The 13114-nt window shown below is 61.3% G+C and overlaps 2 protein-coding genes across 2 annotated transcripts in view; one reads left to right on the forward strand and one right to left on the reverse strand.

The window, feature by feature from the left end:
• The window catches only part of R3HDM2 (R3H domain containing 2), a 33844-nt gene extending 26593 nt beyond the window's left edge, over positions 1-7251 (reverse strand). The window contains exon 1 of the mRNA XM_038164177.1: positions 7197-7251. The gene's annotated coding sequence lies outside the window, so the exon portion shown is untranslated. The remainder of the gene's footprint in view (positions 1-7196) is intronic.
• Positions 7252-8690: 1439 nt separating this feature from the next.
• On the forward strand, positions 8691-11836 carry INHBC (inhibin subunit beta C). The gene is given in 4 exon segments (XM_038164430.1): positions 8691-8748; positions 8751-8953; positions 8955-9375; positions 10484-11836. Coding segments are annotated over 4 exon segments (1425 nt in total). The 3' UTR covers positions 11227-11836.
• The last annotated feature ends 1278 nt before the right edge of the window (positions 11837-13114 follow it).

A 13114-nucleotide genomic window follows, 5' to 3' on the forward strand; every position in this document is an offset into this window, starting at 1 on the left:
TCCCCCAGCCAGGGTCAAATCCCAAAAGGATTGGGATCAAAGCTCCTGGTCCTTTGAGCACAGGGAGGCAGGCAGGACAAAATCCCACAAAATCCCATCTCCTCACGGAGTTCCCCCGCCTGAAGCCTCCCCAAGAGAGGTCAATTTTAGGATAACACCTTCCCAAACAAAATGGATTTTGTGTCTAAACTAAATTAATCCCTCAAAGAAAAAAAAAAAGATGTCAAAGCAAGAGCAAAAACTGAAAAACTTCATTAAAAAAACCCTTCAAGGAGCTGCTGCGCTGAGTGGGCTGGGCCTGCCCACGCTCAACCATCCCCAAAAATTCTGAGCTTCTCTGGGAAGAAGGAGCAGCAGTGACTCAGCCTGCAGCACACGGACAGCTCCGGCTCAGGGGGGAACGGAGCTGCCCTTCCCAGGAAACCTGGACCCACAGCCCCGGGCAGCAGGGACACCCAGCCTGTGCCCACTGCCCTCACCTGGACTGCCATGCAGGAGGGATGGATCCCTCCTTCCCCCCCCTTTTCCCTTTCCCTCCTTCTTCCCTTTCCCTTCCCCTTCTTTTTCTTCTCTTTCCCTTTCCCTTCCCCTTTCTTTTTCCCCTTCCCCATTCCCTTTCCCCTTCCTCTTCCCCTCCTTCTTCTTCCCCATTTCCCCCTTTCCCTTCCCCTCCTTCTTCTTCCCCTTCCCTTTTTTCTTCCCCATTTTCCCCATTGCCTTTCCCTTCCCTTTCTTCTTCCCCTTTCCCTTCCCCTCCCTTCTTCTTCCCTTTCTCTTCCACTTTTTCCCCTTCTTCTTCCCCTTCCCCATTCCCTTTTCCCGTCCCCTTCTTCTTCCTCTTCCCATTCCCATTTTTCTTCCCCTTCTTTTCCCTTTCTTTTTCCCTTCTTCCCTTTCTTCTTCCCCTTCCCCTTTTCCTTCCCCATTCCCTTTCCCTTTCTTCTCCCCCTTCCTCTTCCCCTCCCTTCTTCTTCCCTTTCCCTTCTTTTCCCCCTTCTTCTTCCCCTTTTTTCTTCCCTTCCCCTTCTTCTTCCTCTTCCCATTTCCCTTTTTCTTCCCCTTCCTTTCCCTTTCTTCTTCCCCTTCCTCTTCCCTTTCCCTCCCTTCTTCTTCTCCTTTCTCTTCCCTTTTCCCCCCCTTCTCCTTCTTTCCCCTTCTCCCTCCCCTTCCTCTTTCCCTCCCTTCTTCTTCCCCTTTTGTCTTCCCTTCCCCTTCCCATTTCCCTTTTTCTTCCCCTTCCCCTTTTCCTTCCCCATTCCCTTTCCCCTTTCTCCTCCCCTTTGCCTTCTTTTTTTCCCTTTCTTCTCCCCCTTCCTCTTCCCCTCCCCTTTTTTCCCCTTCTTCTTCCCCTTCCCTTTCCCTTCTTTTCCCCCTTCTTCTTCCCCTTTTTTCTTCCCTTCCCCTTCTTCTTCCTCTTCCCATTTCCCTTTTTCTTCCCTTTCTTCTTCCCCTTCCCCTTTTCCTTCCCCATTCCCTTTCCCCCTTCTCCTCCCCTTTCCCTTCTTTTTTCCTTTACTTCTTCCCCTTCCTCTTCCTCTTCCCTTTCCTTTCTTCTTCCCCTCCCTTTTTTTTCCCCTTTCTCCTTCCCTTTCCCCTTCTCCTTCTTCTTCCCCTCCCTTTTTCTTCCCCTCCCCTTTTTTTTCCCTTCTCCTTCCCCTTCTTTTTCCCTTCTTTCCCCCTTCTTCTTCCCCTCTTTTCTTCCCTTTCTTTTTCCCCTCTCCCTTCTTCTTCCCTTTCCCTTCTTTTCCCCCTTCTTCTTCCCCTTTTTTCTTCCCTTCCCCTTCTTCTTCCTCCTCCCATTTCCCTTTTTCTTCCCTTTCCCTTTCTTCTTCCCCTTCCCCTTTTCCTTCCCCATTCCCTTTCCCCCTTCTCCTCCCCTTTCTTTTTTCCTTTTCTTCTTTCCCTTCCTCTTCCTTTCTTCTTCCCCTCCCTTTTTTTTCCCCCTTTCTCCTTCCCTTTCCCCTTCTCCTTCCCCTCCCTTCTTCTTCCCCTCCCCTTTTTTTCCTTCTCCTTCCCCTTCCCTTCTTTTCCCCCTTCTTCTTCCCCTTTTTTCATCCCTTTCTTTGTCCCCTTTCCTTTTTTCCCTTCCCCTTTTCCCCTCCCTTCCCCGCAGCCCAGGAACGCTCTGGAGCAGGATGACTTCCACCCCACATTCACATTTTTCTCCCTCATAAGAAGGGCAAATCCCTCTCCAGAAGAGCCAGAGCCGTGCAATGAAGGGAGAGGGAAGAAGAATCTTTCCCTTCCGGCCCTCCCTGCCTCTCCACAGCTCCTGGAGAAGGGACGGGAGCTCTCGTTGCTGAAAATTCCCCACAACGAACACCTTGGGCCTGGTTTTCCCCCTCCTGACAAGGGCTGCTCTCCTTGCAGCCCTGAACAGAGGTTCTCCGAGCACATCAAGGATGAGAGGAACTCAGGGATTCAAGGGAAGCTGCAGGAGGGTCGGAGAGGAGGGAAACTCACTGAGCTCGAGTGTTGTGGCTCACAAAAACCCCATGGAACGCTCCAGGAGGGGCTGGAAAGCTGGGAAAAGCTCTGGGGGTGCTGGTGCCAGCAGCTGGACAGAGCCCAGGTGTGCCCAGGATGGCACCTGGGCTGCCCCAGCCTTGGGGACAACGATTGTCCCCCTGTGCTGCCACTGCTGGGGCCCCTCCAGGGCTGGGGCCGGTTCTGAGCCCTCCCGGCCACAGAGACATCGAGGGGCTGGGGAAGGGCTGGAGCAGCAGGAGAAGGGGCTGGAGGAGCCCTGAGGGAGCTGGAAAGGGGCTCAGCCTGGAGAAAAGGGGGCTCAGGAGGGGATTTTCACCCCACAAGACCCTGATGGGAGAGCAGGGTCAGGATCTGCTCCAGGGAACAGCAGGAGGAGAGGAAACAGCCCCAAATTCCTCCAGGGGAGGGTCAGGATGGACATGAGGAGGAATAAAAGCTGGTCAGGCTTTGGAACTGCCTGGAGAAAAGGAGGCTCAGGGGGGAATTTTCACCCCACAAGACCCTGATGGAGAGCGGGGTCAGGATCTGCTCCAGGGAATGACAGGGTGGGAGGGAATAGCCCCAAATTCCTCCAGGAGAGGTTCAGGGTGGACATGAGGAGGAATTTCCTTATGGAAAAAGTGATCAGGGTTTGGAACTGCCTGGAGAAAAGGACAAAAAGGCTCAGGAGGGGATTTTCACCCCACAAGTCCCTGATGGGAGAGCAGGGTTGGGATCTGCTCCCAGGGAACAGCAGGAGGAGAGGAAATGACCTCCATCTGCGCCAGGGGAGGTCCAGGATGGACATCAGGAGCCCTGAGCGCCACGTTCAGCCCTTCCTCCAGGGATGGGGACTCCAAACCTCCCTGGGCAATACCTGAGCACCCTTTCCATGGAGAAACCCCCAGGCAAACCTCCCCTGGTGCACCTTGAGGCCTTTGTCCTGTCCTTGTTCCCCGGGAGCAGAGCCAGCCCCCACCTGGCTGTCCCCTCCTGTCAGGGAGAGGGGAGAGGCAGAAGGTCCCACCTGAGCCTCCTTTTCTCCAGGCTCCCTCAGAAGTTCTCCAGACCCTCCTCCTGCTGCTCCAGCCCTTCCCAGGCTCCCGTGTCCTCCCCCAGACCTGCTCCAAGGCACCTGGAGGTCTCTGAGCTCAGTTTTCACCAAACACCAACAGGCCCTTCCAAAATCCACCTTTACAAAAAGATTCAGAGCAAGGCAGGAGTTGAATCCACCCGTCCCACGCTTTTGTTTCCTGCCAACATCCCCCTCCCTGCCAGGGCTGCCCCAAACCAACACCAACATTCCCCACTTTTATTCCCTCGGGAAACGAATCCACAGCGAGTTCTGGCCCTGCAGCCATGGTGAGAGGCTCAGCATCATCTCAAGGGGCATGAAAACATTTCAACACGGGTTTCAACCTCTGCTGGAGCCTTCAGATCCAGCCAGAAATGGATATTTGGGAAGAAATGAAGGCAAGAAAAGCACCTTGGCACAGGAAGGCAGGGGAAGCACCGGCAGCCCTGAATATTGGCAGGATCAGTTTATTCAGTTCCTCTTTAGCCAAAAAAAAAAAAAAAGCCTTTTGAAAAGCCTTCAAGGTGCCAAGCTGTGTTCCCAAGGTGCCTCTGGCTGCACCTCCTGCTCCAAATCACCTGGGAATAAAATAACTCAGCTGAGGGACAGAGGTGGGAGAAGAGCTGCCAAAGCTGCTCTGGAAGTTTGGACACTGACCCCTCCGTGGTACCCTCGGGGCGGCCACTTCCTCCTTGAAACCATAAAACCCCAATCAATTAATTCAAAACGATCTGGTTTTTAATTCATGTTGAATGAGAGAACGAGGCCGGGGCTGGGAGCAGTGGTTTAGGCACCTCCCAGGGGTGATTTAGGCACCTTCCCCCCTCCCAAAAATCAGAGCTTTGGAACAGCAGCACCACCAGCACCTTAAATTTAGCAACGCAAATGGCAGCGCTGCTAAAAGGGGAACTCGGATCCAAGGGGGGATCCGGTGTCACGGCCGGCAGCGGGTCCCGGAGCAGCTGGAAGGAGGGGCTGGCCCTGGCCCTGGGTGTTCTGCACTGCTCCTGAGCCCCAGGGGCTGCTCCTGCCTTGGGAATTCACCCATCAGCACAGCAGCTCCCTCACCATCCAGCTCAGCCCCTCTGAGCAGGCAATCCTGTTTTAATCCCAATTTCACCATCCCTGCTCCAACCCGGCCCTGGACACTTCCCGGGAGCTGCAATTCCTTCCAACCCCTCTTCTTATTCCTCTTTCACCCCTCTTCTTATTCCTCTCTCCACCATGTTTTATTCCATGGCATCTTAAAGTCAGCATTTTTTACCTCAAGGTTTGCACACAGGTTTGGAGAATTGGAGAATTCTCTACAAATTCATTTCCCACACCTGGAAATTCATCCAGAAAAAGAAAACAGCAGCTCCCTCCCCATCCAGCTCAGCCCCTCTGGGTTGGGATGGAAGGGATTTTAAAGTCCCAATTTCACCATCCCTGCTCCAACCCGGCCCTGGACACTTCCAGGGAGCTGCAATTCCTTCCGACCCCTCTTCTTATTCCTCTTTCACCCCTCTTCTTATTCCTCTCTCCACCATGTTTTATTCCATGGCGTTTCTAAGTCAGCATTTTTTACCTCAAGGTTTGTACACAGGTTTGGAGAATTCTCGACAAATCCATTTCCCACACCTGGAAATTCATCCAGAAAAAAGGAAAACAGAGCTTTCTTCCCATCCAGCTCAGCCCCTCTGAGCAGGAATCCTGCAGTGGGTTGGGATGGGAGGGATTTTAAAGTCCCAGTTTCACCATCCCTGCTCCAACCCGGCCCTGGACACTTCCAGGGAGCTGCAATTCCTTCCAACCCCTCTTCTTATTCCTCTCTCCACCATGTTTTATTCCATGGCATCTCAAAGTCAGCATTTTTTACCTCAAGGTTTGCACACAGGTTTGGAGAACTGGAGAATTCTCTACAAACTCATTTCCCACATTCAGGAATTCACCCAAAAAAAAACCCAGCAGCTCCCTCCCCATCCAGCTCAGCCCCTCTGGGTTGGGATGGGAGGGATTTTAAAGTCCCAATTTCACCATCCCTGCTCCAACCCGGCCCTGGACACTTCCAGGGAGCTGCAATTCCCTCCGAGCCCTCTCCCAGAGACACCAGGAGCAAACAATCCCTGCGAGCCCCAGCAGAACCCCAAATCCTCCCTCCACGCTTCCCAGGGATTGCAGCAGGGCGCAATTCCCGCTCGGCTCGCCCCAAAATCCCCCTCGTTCCTCCCGACGGGGCTGAACACCAAACTGTTCCAGGAGCTGGTGGAGAAGCTGCCGTGGCCCCGAGCTGCTCCGGGGCTGGCTCCGAGAGGATCCCAGAGCAGCAGCCCGGCAGGATTAGGCAGAGGGAAATCAGCTCCCGGGATTAGGAAGCACCACGGGGAGATCCTGGAGGGGAGGGAGGTGAGAACACGCCAGGGTCGAGCCGGGGAACGGCAGGAATTGTGAATTAATTTAATTTAATGGATGAGGAAGGAGCAGCAAGGATGCTGGCGGCGCCCAGGAGCTCAGAAGCACAAACTTCCACCGGCACCTTCCAAACAGACCCGAGGATGCCTTAATTAACGCTTTAATTGCCATCAACTCACCCGCAACACCTCCTGCCAGGGGGAGAAACAACCCTGGCCCTCAGCCCAAGCTCCTGCGGGTACCAAACCCAGAATCCCCGGGAGGATTTAAAGGATTTAAACAAAAAAAAAAACAACCCAAAAATCACTTTTTGATGGATCCCGTCAGCACAGACCCCTCCGAAGCAGCACCTTCCCAGCTGCCGGGAGAGCCCGGGCTGCGAAGAATTCCCAGGAAAAGAATTTCAAAGGAAACGCGTGGGGCTGGAGGACACCGGGACCAGCCCCGGGCATCGCCCGTGCCCCCGGTACCGGCGGCTCCAGCTCCACGTGCTCCGCCAAGGAGCGGGGAAGCGGCTCCGTGAGACCGCTCCGGGCACCGGCACCGCCGGGAGCGGCGGAGAGCGGGCACCGAGAGGGGCAGGACGGGAACCGGGCACCGAGAGGGGCTGGGAAGGAACCGGGGCCGGACCCCGGGATGGGCAGGGCGGGAACCGGGCACCGAGAGGCGAAGGACGGGAACCGGGCACCGAGAGGGGCAGGAGCCGGACCCCGGGAGAGGCAGGAACCGGGGCTGGACCCCGAGAGGGGCACGGCGGGAACCGGAGACGAGCAAGGCAAGAACCGGACCCCGAGGGGAGCAGGGAAGGAACCGGAGCCGGACCCCGGGAGAGGCAGGAAGGGAACCGGACCCCGAGAGGGGCAAGAACCGAACCCCGAGAGGCGCAGGACGGGAATCGGGGCCGGACGGGAACCGGACCGGGAGCCGAGCAGGACAATAACCGGACACCGAGAGCGGCAGAGCGGGAACCGGACCCGCAGAGGGGCAGGAGCCGGATCCCGCAGAGAGCGAGCCCGAGAGGGGCAGCACCGGGCCGGGAACCATCCCCGGGCCGGGAACCATCCCCGGGAGCAGCCCCGGGCCGGGAACCATCCCCGGGCCGGGAACCATCCCCGGGCCGGGAACCATCCCCGGGAGCAGCCCCGGCGGGAGCAGCCCCGGGCCGGGAGCCACCCCCGCGGGCACACCGTGGCAGGGTCCCGCCGTGCCCACTGCAGCGCGATCGCCCCGTTCCCCCCGCCCCCGCCCCCGCCGCACTTACCGGGCCGCGCCGGGCCGGGCCCTGCGCCGCGGGGCCGCCGCCGCCACCCCGGGCCGGGCCGAGCCTGGGCCAGCCCTGCGAGGGGGGAGGGGGGCGGGGGGGGGGGGCAGGACGGGGAGGGGGTGGGGGAGGGGAGGGTGAGCGGAACGGGGAAAAACGGGAAAGAAACGGGAAAAAAAAAAAAAGGGAAAGAGGAGGCGGCCCCTCCCCCGCGGCGTGCGCGCTGCGTCAACGCGCCCTGCGCGCTGCGTCATCATCGCGCGCCCGCGCGCCCGCGTTGCCGTGGCAACCGGAGGGACGCGGCGCGCCGGGGGTGGCGGGAGGGGAGTGGGGCGCCCCCTGGCGGGGCGGAGGGGGAGGAGGGGGCGCCTTTCATGGAAGGGGCGGGGTTAACGCCAGGCCACGCCCATCCGCTGTGGCTCCGCCCCTCGCGGGAATTCGGCTCCGCCCCCTCGGGGGTCCCGCACCCACCACGATCCTCCGTCCGCGGGGGTCCCGAACTCACCGGGGGTCACACAGCCCCCCGAGGGTCACACAGCCCCCCGAGGGTCCCGAACTCACCGGGGGTCACACAGCCTCCCGAGGGTCCTGAACTCACCGGGGGTCACACACACAGCCCTCCGAGGATCACACAGCCCCCCGAGGGTCCCGTACTCACCGGGGGTCACACAGCCCTCCGAGGGTCCCGAATTCACCGGGGGTCACACAGCTCCCGGGGGTCCCACATCTCTCCAGGGATCCCAGATTCCACAGGAATCCCACAGCCCCCAGGATCCTCCAACCCCGGGGACCCCAAATTCCCCAGGGGTCCCACCTCTCCCCGGTGGTCTCACACCACCAGGGATCCCACATCTCTCTGGGGGTCCCACGTTCACCAGAGATCACAAACTCCACAGGAATCCCACAGCCCCCAGGATCCTCCGACCCCAAATTCCCCGGGGGTTCCATGTCTCCCTGGGGGTCCCACACTTCTCTGGGGTCCCACATCACCAGGGATCCACAGCTTCCAGGATCCTCTGTCCCCAGGACCCCCAAATTCCCCAGGGGTCCCGCATTTCCCCAGAAGTCCCACAACCCCGGGAATCCCACATCTCCCCCAGGATCCCAAATTCCCCAGGGGTCCAACATTTCCCCGGGAATCCCACATCTCCCCCAGGACCCCAAAAATTCCCCAGGGGTTCTCCATGCCCGGGAATCCCACATCCCTGGAGACCCCTCATTCCCAGGGATCCCTCATCCCCCAGGGAACCCCCACCCGCCTGGGATTCCCTTTCTCTCGGCATCCCCCGGCATCTCCCATCTCCAGATATCTCCAACGACCCCCTCGACCCCCCAAAACCTCCCTTCTCAGAGGCTCCCCGCCCTCCAGAGATCCCCCCGTCCCGAGGATCCCCCACCCCCGTGTCCCTCCAGGCCCCCCTGGATCCCCCGCGAGTCCCCACCGCGTCTCTGCCCGCTCCGAGGTGGCACCGGGGTGGCACCGGGGTGGCCTCGATGTCCCCGCTCGGCGCCCCCCGAGCGGCAGCACCCTGGGCCCGGCTCCACCTTAACCGGAGCGGCTCCGGCGGAGCTCGGGGGCGTTTATCTCACCCGGGATCAGCCAATATTTGTGGCCACGTCAGGAGAACGAGCCCATCCTCGCCCCGTGCTCCCTCTCAGTCCAGTTCTACCCCCCCCTGCTCCGGGTGCTGCCGCTGCCTCTCCCCTCCCGCTCCCCGGACGCCGCTGGAAGTCCCACGCTGTCCCCTGCCGCCACCGGAGATGTCGGTCACCGTGGCTCTGCTTCTCCTGAGCCTCCTGCGGACGGCTGCCGCCGCGGGCGAGTGGTGCCCGGCCTGCGGGGTGGCCGCGCTGGCCCCCGGGGCTCAGCGGGACGCGCTGCTGGCCCTGGCCAAGCAGAGCATCCTGGCCAAGCTCCGGTTACCGGGCAGACCCAGCGCGCCGCAGCCGCCGGCCCGGGGCTCGCTGCTGACCGCGCTCCGCAGGATGCGGGCGCAGAGCTCGGACGGGGCCGCCACCCCCGGGATACTCCGGGACGGGGCTGCCACCCCCGGGATGCTCCGGGACGCGGCTGCCACCCCCGGGATGCTCCGGGACGGGACCGCCACCCCCGGGATGCTCCGGGACGGCCGCGGGCCGGGGCTGCAGGAGTACGAGCTGCTGAGCTTTGCGGAGTCAGGTGAGCTCGGATCCGCGTCCTGCGGGGTCCCGGGGGGCACGGGGGGAAGGAGGGAGGTGCAGGGCGGATGTGCGGCGGGATGGGGGAACGCTGCTGCGGGAAGGTGGGACACGGGCCGAGATGGGACGGGCAGGGCTGGGAGGGTGGCAGATGTCACCTCATCTCAGCCCTCCCCCCCGCTGTGCTGGAGGTGAAGGGGTCACACGGCCGCGTTTTCCGAAATGGGATTTTTAGGCTTGATTTTCTGTCGGTTCGTAGCGTGTGGATGGAGCTCCGCAGGTCGCTGTGCCTCCACATCCCACCCAGAGCAGTTGGTGCCCCGTTTTGCTCCAGAATCTGCTGCTTCTGGGAGGAGAGAGCTCCTCAAAACGCACTCAGGGCTCCTGAAAAAAAAATAAAATATCACCACCGGAAAAAAAGTGATCCCACTTCTCACAGACACTCACCACCCCATCCCACAGAGCTTCCCCCACTCTGCCAGCCCAAATTCCTGGTGGTGAGGGGTGGGCGCTCCTCTCCCCTCGCAGGCCCCGCGTCCTCAAAGCCCCTTGGGAACGATGCTGCTCCGGGGCACGCTGTGTTCCCTCGCCCCGGGACAATGGGGAGCTGTCTCCTGGCTGGAGCGGAGCCAGGGGGTGAACCCAGCCTCGGAGCACGCCGAGGGGGTCGTGTCCTCACGGGCAGAGCTGTGCCAGGAGCCCCTCGTGGCCCCTCAGCCCTTTCCCGGGCAGGAGGAGCAGCAGGTCTGCGGCCAAGGAAGAAGGGGAGGCTCCGGGGAGACCTCAGAGCCCCTTCCAGCGCCTACACAGGCTCCAGGAGAGCTGGAGAGGGATTTTGGACAAAGGTCTGGAGCGCCAGGACAAGGGGGGATGGCTTCACATGGGAAAAGAGGAGATTTAGGTGGGATTTTGGGAAAAAACTCCTCCCTGTAAGGAGGAGGTTGCCCAGAGAAGTTGCCCCATCCCTGGAAGTGTCCCAGGCCAGGCTGGACGAGGCTTGGAGCAGCCTGGAGCAGTGGAAGGCGTCCCTGCCGTGGCAGGGGTGGGACGGGATCAGTCCCTTCCTCACTCCACTCCACTCCTGACCCTGCCCTTGCCTCTGCACGCAGGATCCTCCACTTCCCACAGCGTCCGCCTGCATTTCCGCTTCTCCCAGGAGGTGGCCGGGAGCTCTGAGATCCTGCAGGCCACCCTGTACCTGTTCTGGGCATCTCCTGGCCGCGGGGCACGGCCTGTCACCGTCAGGCTCCTGCAGCCAGACCCGGCGGGGCCCAACCTGACCGTGAGCAGCGAGACGCGGCTGGAGGTGCAGAGACGCGGCTGGACCACGCTGGACGTGGGAGCAGCTCTCCAGAACCTCGTCAGGCAGGACACCCCACGGCTCACAGTGGAGCTGGAGGTGCCAGGCGACTGGGGGTCCCCTCTCCCGTCCCACCGCAGCGATTCCCACTGGCCGTTTGTGGTGGCCCGAGCCCGGGCCAGGACGCCCCACCGCGTGCGCCGGCGCGGCGTCGACTGCGGCGCGGACTCGCGGATGTGCTGCCGCCAGGAATTCTTCGTGGACTTCAAGGAGATCGGCTGGGAGGACTGGATCATCCAGCCCGAGGGCTACCACATGAATTACTGCTCGGGGCTGTGCCCGCTGCACGTGGCCGGCATCCCCGGCCTCGCCGCCTCCTTCCACACCGCCGTCCTCAACCGCATCAAGGCGGCGAGCGCGGCGGCGGCCGTGGATTCCTGCTGCGTGCCCACCCAGCGCCGGCCCCTCTCCCTGCTCTACTACGACCGCGACAGCAACATCGTCAAGACCGACATCCCCGACATGATCGTGGACTCCTGCGGCTGCACCTGAGCCGTGCCGGGGCGCTGGGAGGGCAGGACACGGCGGGACGGGGCTGCCTCTTCCCCGCTCCCGGCTGGGAGGGAGGAGCTCGGCCGAGGGGGTTTCTCCTCCCGCGGGTGAAGCATCGAGGGTGATGCTGAATGTGCAAATCGCCTCCTCTCTCACCTCCCGCTCGGCTCTTTCCCCCTTTGGATCTGCCCTGGGTTCCTCTCATGGCCCCTCAGGCTGGCTCCGGGTGGAGTTCAGATGGACGGATGGACTGATGGACCGATGGACTTCTTCGGGATGCTGCAGAGCCCAGATCAGGACGGTCCCTCTGCCATCCAAGGTCCTGGTGTGCCCTGGGTGCTGCTACATCAGCCCAGGACCCACCAGTGGCCACCCTGGTGAGGACAGAGAGCGGGGGTCACCCCCACAGCCCCTCCCAGGTGGACACGAGGCTGAGGAGGGAGAGGAGAGGGAAATCCATCCCAGTGGGAGGAATGGGAATGTCTCCTTCTCCAAGCGTGGTGTTCAATAAAGGCTCCCGGTGGTGTGTGCACGTGTGTGCCCTGTCCTTCCCTGGCACGTCTTCCCATGCTCCTGGCTGCTCCCAAAGATCCCCCATGCTCTCTGCCCCTCAGCTGCCTTTCCCAGGGGGGCGCAGAACCCCGAATTCATCCCAGGCAGATCCAGGGCATAGCATGGGACCCCCCCCTGGACACGGGTGGTCCATAATTCCCACCAGGAAAGGCTCCACTCCTTGCTTGGGCCAAATCCCCCATTCCACCAAAACCACCTGAATTTGTCCCGGATCAGGGCAGAACTGAGAAACTCTTCTGCCTTTTGGAGGGGACGAGCTTTGGGGCAGCCTCAGCACCCAGAACCACCCCCGGCCCCCCAGATCCCCCAGTGCAGAGCATCCCCCGGGCTCCTGCCTGGCCCTCTGCCCCTCGCCAGCGTGGTGACAGCGAAGTGGGACATGCCAGGGCCGTGAGAGCAGGGGACAAAGGGCGGCTCCGACACTTCTGCCCCGTTACGTAACCGCGGGACCGGGTTTCTCCACCGCTCCCCACGTGTCCCCCATGTGCGAGGACTGGGAAAGAGGGGACGAGGCGCTGGGGGTGGACATTTGGGAGGGGAGGGTGGTCCCGGGGTGATGCCTGAGGGGTGACTTCAGCTTTAGGGTCCACCCTGCTCGTGCTGACAACGCACCACAGAGGCCGGGACGGGGCTGATCCGGGCGGGGAGAGGGTCAGCAGAGGCAGGAGATGGTGGCAGACCCTCTCCCCGCCCAGCTCTGCATCCACTGCCCGCTCCAGGATGGTGAGCCACGAGCAGCTCTGCTGGAGCCGGGGCAGGACGCGCATCGTCCCGTGTGGAGAGCGAGGAAGAGGAGCCAGGAGCAGGTGACAGCGCTTAGCCACACGCGCACACCCTGTGGCAGGTCCCAACAGAATGGGGACCCCCATGTCCCCTGCCAGGTGACCTCAGTCCTGGGATCCACCCCCAAGGGTTGACAACCGACCCCAGAGGCTGGGACAGAGCTGATCCAGGTGGGGAGAGGCTCAGAAGGGTGAGGAGGTGGCCTCAGACCCTCTCCCCATCCAGCTTCACATCCTGTCCCTGCTCCAGGGGCAGCGAGCCACGAGCAGCCCCGGCTGGAGCAGGGATGGGGTGTCCTGGAGCACTGGTGACACTGGGGAAGGGATGGAAGGGATGGAAGGGCCACAAGCATGTGGCAGCTTGTCACACATCCTCCAACCTGTCCTCCAGGTTGTCCTGGAGCACTGGGGAAGGGATGGAAGGGCCACAAGAGCGTGGCAGAATTGCACACATCCTCCCACCTGCCCTGCTGGAGCAGGGATGGGTTGTCCTGGAGGACTGGTGACACTGGGGAAGGGATGGAAAGGATGGA

The sequence above is a fragment of the Motacilla alba genome, chromosome 29, assembly GCF_015832195.1.
Source record: "Motacilla alba alba isolate MOTALB_02 chromosome 29, Motacilla_alba_V1.0_pri, whole genome shotgun sequence".
Taxonomy (NCBI): domain Eukaryota; kingdom Metazoa; phylum Chordata; class Aves; order Passeriformes; family Motacillidae; genus Motacilla; species Motacilla alba.